We start from the raw sequence: 8,550 nt of genomic DNA, 5'->3' as shown, positions 1-8,550 counted from the left end.
TCATTAATGATACTCTAGGTACATTGAGTTGTCTACAAAAATGAAAGGTTAGTCATGTAAAACGCAATGGCAATGAAACGGTCCACCGACTTGGGAAAAAAACGCTTATTCCTAACGAGGAACTTGTTTTTATTGATAAAATTCTCCTATATCTCTTGAATATTGTCTATTAAGCAATATATATATATATATATATATATATATATATTTTTTTTTTTTTACATGTCCACATAAAAGAGAAGAGAGAGAATTCGAAGTAGTAACTTCAGCTTTATTAGCGTGGTCCCAGCACTATGCTTAATTGTTATATATATATATAATTAGATACATTTACCTTTAAAAAATCCGATAAGTAGGTGAACTGTACCCAAATCAGAAACGGAACCTCACCGACTGGTAGGACCGGCTTAAAATCTAAAACGGGAAAAAGCCCAAGACAAGGCCCAGACTGGTCTCTCAGACGTGGCTTCCGATGGCTTCCACGTCCTGTTCGGATCTCAGCACGTCACGACAGACTCACCTACGCAATTTGAACCCCATTCAAAATCAATATCCCGTACTACCAATCCCATCGCATTTCGCAAACCACACACATCACGACGGTCCCTCTTCAGGGACCCGCTTTATTAACGGTTGAGATTCTTCACTCCTCTGCGATGAAAGCAGAGGATATGGCCTCGAATATGCCACCAACCTGAGTTCAGAAGAGAGAGAGAGGTCACATAGAAGGAGAGAGAGAGAGAGAGAGAGAGAGAGAGAGAGAGAGCGTTGCGTTTGCATAAGAAGGTCCGCTTGGTTTTTCGCATTTTAAATTTGAAATAAAAAAATCACCGTATTTTTTCTTCATTGGCCTGTGAATACTCTCAAAAGGCGCGCATAAAATACCTTCCCTGGGCTGCGGTTCTCTTCGTTAGGGTTTTGGTTCTTCTCATTCCAAAAGAGTGAGAAAGGCTCTGTTTGTGCACAGTACTTTCTCATTTTCAGCTGCGATGGCCTCCTCCTCTCTCCTCAGATCTACGGTTACGGCTCCTCTGGCCGAGTTGTCCGATCGCTTCTCCAAGGTCTTATTACGCTCTGAACACGCTCCACCACAGCCATTTCCACGAACTTGAATGTGCTTTTTCCTTTCGATTCGCCTTTTTGTTTTCTTCGGTTTTCGGTTTTGTTTGAGTGCTTTCTTTTGGTTTGGCTGTGTTCTCCTTCGACTTTTTTAAGGCGTTTGGTTGCCGAGAAAATGTTGCACAGTGAAGGGAATCAAAATTTTGTTTGCACTTCATTGCTCAAAACCGAAAAAAGCAAAATCTCTACAATTTTGTAACTGTTTTGATACAATTATGATTAATTCTTTTTCATTACATGCCTCTATATCGAGCTTGATTTCTTTAACTCGATTATTAATCATTCAACTTTTAACAAAAATAATCAAACACTCTAATTTATTATTATTCATATATATTTTTCGTAAGTTTTTGAGCTAGCAGCTGTGGTTGATGACCATTCGAAATTTCTGTTAATATTTTCAGTTAACACGCGTCGGTTCCAATTGCAATCTCAACTCTTGGAAGCCTCAATCAAGCATTTTCGGTACATCTGTTCCCAGCGGCTCATTTTCCTTACAGTTGAGTAATCCAGTAAATTCTAGTTTTATATATTTATGTAAATATGCATATGTATATGCGTATATATTCGAGTTTCATGTTCTCTTCTTGTGATTGATATTGGAAGCGTTGAATTGATTGTCAGGAAATGTACTGTGAGGAGCATCCAGCCCGTTAAGGCCATCGCTACAGAAATTCCTCCAACTGTTCCAAGTACGAAAATGCAAATTACACATTTTTTTGCTTTTAGTGATAAGTTAGACGGTTTCAGCTTTCTTTGGTGCTCATTTCCGTTTGTTTGTTTTGTTTAGAATCACGAAGTGGTGGGAAGCCGAAGGTTGGAATAAACGGTGTGTTTTCTTATGAGTACAGTTGTGCTTTGTTTTGCTTGTTCTTAGAAATACTATTGCTTTGCAGGTTGTTGTGCTTTTTTTTTTTTTTGCAAATGGACCTTTTGTTTTGGCATTGATTATTCATGTGCATAATATTATACGTTAAAACATAAATATAACCGATTGTTGCAGTTGTAGGACCATCTGTTAATGGAAATTTTATATTGATAGTTGACTTGATGATTACATGTTTTTTAAACTGTAGGTAATTCTATTTGTGTTTAAGTGTAGATAGTTGTGTATTATGAGTAATTTTTTGCTTTTATGGTTCTACTAATAAGTATAATCCTGAGGGTTGAGGTTGTGAGTTTAAGTCTCATCGGGTGCGTGTTACTTACTGATAACAAAAAAAATTGTCAGACTATGGGTTTATTATGATGTAGTTTAGAAAGTTCGGTGGATGATAACAGCTATTGAAGATTTCTTGGATCACAAATCAAACCTTGTTTGTTTGTATATCCAATGTGATAAATTACTTAGCTAGGGTTCAATACTCTGTCGTTTTCTTTGAATACGACAAGCAGTCAAAGGCTTTGTGTTCGGCTTTGCTTCTGATCTAGGTCTGAGTTCCGTCCTCACAATGGAAGGGTTAAAGGGTTGGTTTTGGTTTGGGGTTGAGTTACTTGTGACGGTAAAAAATATGTACTAGAGATTCTGTGATGCTTTTGGATGGAAGTGGAGTTGGATTGTGGTGATTACTTCTCTCAAATAATGCTTAGTGTGAATTCAGACCATATATTTGACCTCAAATTCAATACCTTGCTTGCTGTTTCCCCTGCTGCTGGAAGGACTCTTACAAAATGTTTCAACATATTTGATTGAATTTAGAGGATTGGACCAGAGAATTCCTTTGTCTCGCAGATGTCCTGCATTATGGTTAGCACTTTGGTTTGATGATATGGACCTACTAGGTATTTAGATGTATTTAGGCAAGTGCTGCAGATTGTCCTCATTTAACAAAGCAAGTCATCTTAGGCGAGTCATTTCATCCTTTAGTTCTAGAAGTGATTATGCAAATTTTGTAATGACTAGTACCTCCAAAGAATTGTTGAAGAACATAAATTTTAATAGCACACATACAAGCACAAAACATGTCTGAAGTAGTAACTCACTTGATGCAGTTTGTATGGTTTACAAACTGCATGTCTGAAATATTAAGCCAATTGGAGTTTCTGTATAAGTTTATTTTTTATGATGAAAGAGCATGGGCCAACTGGACATAACATGATGTATCAACTTGCATATTGGAAGTGACTGTTCTCAATTATGCTTTGCTCAGTGATTGCTTATTTCATTCCTTATCTTTTGTCTTTGGTAGTAAAATGGCTATTGTTTTTAAGATGTACCATTTGAAATATCAATGACTGAGCTAGGTGGCTTCTTTGCTTATCTACAAAAAATGTAAAATTTGTATGGCATACAGAATTTATTTCATTCTTCCAACAATGACAACATATCCGTGATGGTCATCTTTGACAGGTTTTGGTCGGATTGGAAGGTTGGTATTACGAATTGCATCCTCCAGAGATGATATTGACGTGGTGGCAGTCAATGACCCTTTTATTGATGCCAAGTACATGGTATGTACATCTACTTTTTCGTTCTTGTAAATCACAACATTGAAGATCTCTCAGATGATGAATATGTGTTCATTATTGTTGGATCCAATTAAATATTGCATTTCCACTACTAGTTATTCCTTATGTGGTAATGGTTTAAGTAGATGGTTTTGTTACTTCTCCCTATTCTCTGTTTTTTGCTGATTACGTGGTTATATACTTGAGTAAACAGTGATCTGCCAGTTCCATGCTGTGTACAACAGTGTATTTGGATTTATTGTGAATGGTGTTGATTTGATATCTTGATTGCACAATATTCCACCATTTTATTCAATAGGCCAGTTCATAGCGAATCAGGTTCTGGTCCATCAGTGGTCTACATGTAACAAAGCCTTAATTACATATCATTTTTATTTTTTCCCAGGGCTTCCATGTGCTGGTATTGCGTACATATAAATACAAGACACCCATGTTGTCACCCTCACTATTCACCTTGGTCGCTTAACAATTTTGAGCTGTTTGTGATTAATTTAAGATATTTTTTTGAGCTCAAATAACTCTCGTTCATTATGTGGAAATATTTTATCATTATTGATGTACTAATATATGAGGGCTTGAACATCCAAGTCTGTTTTGATATATGGTTTAATTTATGAGTGTGCATTTGATTGCTTTGTATTTGCATTTTTCCTTTTCTAATTCCATTACAGGGTGTGGGAGTTGGACTGTTTAGCTGTAGCTTCTCTTTTTCATTAGGATAAGAGATCTGATTAGTTGTAACTCACTTTTCATCTTATGTAGGCTTACATGTTGAAGTATGATTCTACTCATGGAATTTTCAAGGGAACCATCAAGGTCTTGGACGAGTCCACTCTGGAAATTAATGGGAATCAGATTAAGGTTCTAAGCAAAAGGTAATGTCCTTAACATCTTATCCTCATGTTTTGTATTGAAATGTCTGTTGCGAGGTTTTCCACTAGCATCTAGGTTGATTGATGACATAAGTCTTGCATTCAGTATAATTGGGAGGAACATCTCAAGTTCTATTTACTAAGGGACTAGCTGCTATGATTATTTGTTCTCAGGGACCCAGCGGAGATTCCTTGGGGTGATTTTGGGGTCGAGTATGTTGTTGAATCCTCTGGGGTTTTCACAACAATTGAGAAGGCTTCAGCGCATAAGAAGGTTAGCGTAATAGTTAATTCTGCTGTATTATCTCTCTCTCTCTCTCTCTCTCTCTCTCTCTCTCTCTCTCTCTCTCTCTCTCCCACCCCGCCCTCCCTCCCTCCCTCCCTCCCTCCATAGGTTTCTTTTGGTTGGAAATCACTCACAACACACCTTAAGTCAGTGTTTCTTGACTTTGATCTGCAGGGTGGTGCCAAGAAAGTAGTAATATCAGCTCCATCAGCTGATGCACCTATGTTTGTGGTAGGAGTAAATGAGAAAACATACAACACGAACATGGATATCGTTTCCAATGCAAGCTGCACTACCAATTGTCTCGCTCCTTTGGCAAAGGTCTGATTGCATCTTTAAGGCTTATTAAGAGTTTTTTGTTTTGTTTTTGTTTTGTTTTTTAAATGATTCTTTTGTGCTCAATGGTTAAGTTTTGGAGGTTAATTTGAATTGCCTAATTTATGTCTTTTTTCATTTCTCTTTCAAATAGGACATAGCCTTTGTCAGTGCTCCATCATTTACTTTTCTTCCTGCACTATAAGCTACCTATTCTCTTGATTTATATTATTTTTTATGCTTATATTTTGCAGGTGGTTCATGAGGAGTTCGGTATTTTAGAGGGTTTAATGACAACTGTGCATGCGACTACAGGTCTCTCTCTCTCTCTCTCTCTCTCTCTCTCTCTCTCTCTCTCTCTCTCTCTCTCTCTCTCTCTCTCTCTCTCTCTCTCGTGGTTAACTCATGTTTCCTGGTTTTGGTAACAAATTTATGGTTTTCTATGTTCAGCAACTCAAAAAACAGTGGATGGTCCTTCAATGAAGGATTGGCGAGGTGGCCGTGGAGCTGGACAAAATATTATTCCTAGTTCAACTGGTGCTGCAAAGGTACGACGGTATCCCTAGGAATATATAATTGTCAAGAATTGCATTGGGATACAAGCGTTTGATTTAGTGGTGAGTGTAATGATAATTTTGTGTTTTTGGTACTGCAGGCTGTTGGAAAAGTTCTTCCAGAGCTTAATGGAAAGCTTACTGGCATGGCCTTCCGTGTCCCAACACCTAATGTTTCTGTAGTGGACTTAACTTGTCGACTTGAGAAGAGTGCTTCCTATGAAGATGTTAAGGCAGCCATCAAGTATGTCTTCTATTTTTTTTTGTCTTAGTGATCTTCTGTATTCATATTGGTGGTTTTGGGGATGGGTTGTCATGATTGGACTTGATATATCACTGACTTTGCTCGTTGAATATTTTAATAAAGGTATGCCTCAGAGGGGCCACTGAAAGGCATTCTTGGATACGAAGATGAGGATGTTGTTTCCAATGATTTTGTTGGCGACTCAAGGTAGACCTCTGTGTGTGTGTGAGAGAGAGAATGTTTTATAGTCTTTTGACTTTGTACGGTGGTGAAAACTATTGGGAATTTGAAGTGTTGAGGCTTATTGTTTGTATTCTTGTCTGGAAATAACATATAAATACAGTTTTGTGCTGAGTTGACTTTGTGGTTCATATGGTAATGTTCTTTAAGAAAGTAATGGAATATTGAAGGTTATTTGCTCCAAATTCAATGGAAAATAAGGCATCAGCTTCTATTTTCTCTAATATTTCTAATTTTCTACTATTGTACCTAGCATTCCCACCTTCACAAATCCCAGTTTGCTTTGCAGTCAAGATGATCTTGAGATTCACAATTACAAATGGTTTGCAAAATCTCTATTTGTTGGCTTTAATAACTTAGTTTGGACGGATTTGTTTCATTCCAGGTCAAGTATATTTGACGCAAAGGCAGGAATTGGGCTCAGTACCTCCTTCATGAAGCTTGTTTCATGGTATGACAACGAGTGGGGATACAGGTACATGCTTCTCTCTCTTCCTCAGCAACCAACACACAAAAGGCAAATGCATACACATTTTGTAATAGCTTTCATGAGATGGTTTGACCTAATTATATTTGTTGGTTTTCTTAACAGCAACCGAGTATTGGACCTTATAGAGCACATGGCATTGGTAGCATCTCACAACTAAATACCGCCAGACTTTTGCTGCTGCAATTTTTTAATGCTTGCTATGGAGTTTGCTCCAAATACTAGGTTAAAAATGTGATGATAGGTTTCAGTCTTTCATTTGAATGGACTTCACCATCATGTGAGGCATTGCATGATGTGGCATCAAAATAATGAGTATTCAACATGTATTAGCTCATTCTGGTAATACATAATGTTTCGACTTTGTGATCTATTCAAGCAAACCAATTTCTCCTATTTCTTCTTATCTACTTAGGAGCTTCATGTATCGAAGTTTCATTAACTAATTCAGTTACATGGTGGTGCAGCGAGATCCATTGACTTTGAGTCTGTGTGGGTTTGCAGTTTTATAATGTGAATTTAAAATAGTATTTTTAGAATGTATGATTTGAAAACGCTTCACTATTGCGATTTAGCATTTAAAATTACAGTTTAACTTTTAAAATAGTATTTTATTAAAATGTACCCACTTGCTATTTGAAAATATAGTTTTTTATTTTTATTTTTTATTTTTTAAATTTTATTCAAACTACAATTTTTATAAAATGCTCTTTCAAATGATACATTTTTTGTAATTTGGTTTAGAATAGTATTTTTTTTGGTTATAAATTTACGCTCAGCAAACACACTCTTTGATTGATTGCAATGAGGAAATCTTAATTATTTTATTTTATAAAATAATATTTTATCGCTAAATAAGGTATGGCCTAAAAGTATAGCATTTAGCGCAACTGCACAATTTAAGTGTAGAAATGGAGTGATTGCTAATTTTTAATAATCGTTAACTGCATAATTGCTTAGGCCTATTGCAATTAGCTGTTTTAAAAATTAACGAAAGCGGTTAATAACCGGTTTATAATATATATTATATATTACAAATAATAATAATTAAAACCTGTTTTAGTTTTGGTAAAACTTGATAAGGTTTAAAACAAAGGGTTTCTTTTTTCTTTCTATTTTTCTTAACGCCGCATCTCCCATCTGACTCTTAGTAAACCAATCCACTTTCTATTTCTATTTCTTATTCTTTCTCTAGATTTAGTAAACACACTGGCCCACTTTCTCCTCTTAGTTGAACCCGTGATACTTTATTGAGATAGCATTAGGTGTGAATGTTCACTTAGATAAAGATATGATCTATCTTTAGTATTTTTTTAGTATTAGAACTATATGAAAGCGGTTAGCGGTTAATAATCAGCCTTCAATAACTGTTTTAAAAATTAGCTTTTAGATATGTAGGACTTGTATGGGTGAAGATGTAGATTAAAAAAAAAATAATAATGAAAAAAGAAGGTGAAAACAAAAGTATTTGTATTATTAATCTTCTTTTCCTTAAGGAGTTTTTAACTTGTTTGATGTGGTATGTACTAAATGTACTTCATTCTATGATTTTTAGAAAGTGCTATTGAAGTTGCCATATTTGGGAGTAAATTGAAACAATCAGTTTATTTATAAAAAAAATAATGGAAAATACGCCTGTGACAAACAAATGATTTAACCAATCAAATCAAGACATCTCATCACTTATTTTTATACAATTGTTATATATACACAATTCTTCCATCTTCATTTTCAGTCAAAAATTCACAAGTGCGATAGTGGCAGGAGAGCACTACCCACAGCCAGTCAAAGAAAATGGCGCTCAGAAGTTGCGCATCTTTCTTTTCTGAGAGAGAGATTGGGCCTTATTTATTTATTTATTTATTATTATTATTATTATTATTATTATTGTGGGTCAGGAAAAAAAGGTTATCGAATTGAAAAAGTGGGTTGTTCAAGAATTAGAGGTTAATTAATGATTTTCA

The 8,550-nt window shown here is 35.6% G+C and overlaps 1 protein-coding gene across 1 annotated transcript; it reads left to right on the top strand.

The window, feature by feature from the left end:
- The first annotated feature begins 818 nt into the window (after nt 1-818).
- LOC133875422 (glyceraldehyde-3-phosphate dehydrogenase GAPCP2, chloroplastic-like) lies at nt 819-6,982 on the top strand. The gene is made up of 14 exons (XM_062313555.1): nt 819-1,061; nt 1,524-1,618; nt 1,744-1,811; nt 1,910-1,948; nt 3,470-3,570; nt 4,351-4,463; nt 4,635-4,734; nt 4,921-5,067; nt 5,316-5,376; nt 5,512-5,609; nt 5,717-5,859; nt 5,983-6,066; nt 6,485-6,574; nt 6,692-6,982. The coding sequence occupies exons 1-14, from the start codon at nt 990-992 to the stop codon at nt 6,744-6,746; spliced, it is 1,266 nt and encodes a 421-aa protein (XP_062169539.1). The 5' UTR covers nt 819-989; the 3' UTR covers nt 6,747-6,982.
- Nucleotides 6,983-8,550: the final 1,568 nt, after the last annotated feature.

Source organism: Alnus glutinosa, chromosome 8 (assembly GCF_958979055.1).
Source record: "Alnus glutinosa chromosome 8, dhAlnGlut1.1, whole genome shotgun sequence".
Taxonomy (NCBI): domain Eukaryota; kingdom Viridiplantae; phylum Streptophyta; class Magnoliopsida; order Fagales; family Betulaceae; genus Alnus; species Alnus glutinosa.
This window is presented reverse-complemented; position numbering and strand designations above follow the sequence as displayed.

Excerpts from the sequence above, each read along its gene's own strand:
- LOC133875422 (XM_062313555.1), top strand. The coding sequence starts at position 990 with ATGGCCTCCTCCTCTCTCCTCAGATCTACGGTTACGGCTCCTCTGGCC. Across the intron at positions 4,464-4,634 it reads ATTAAGGTTCTAAGCAAAAG|GGACCCAGCGGAGATTCCTT; the intron begins GTAATGTCCTTA and ends ATTTGTTCTCAG. Across the intron at positions 5,377-5,511 it reads AACTGTGCATGCGACTACAG|CAACTCAAAAAACAGTGGAT; the intron begins GTCTCTCTCTCT and ends TTCTATGTTCAG.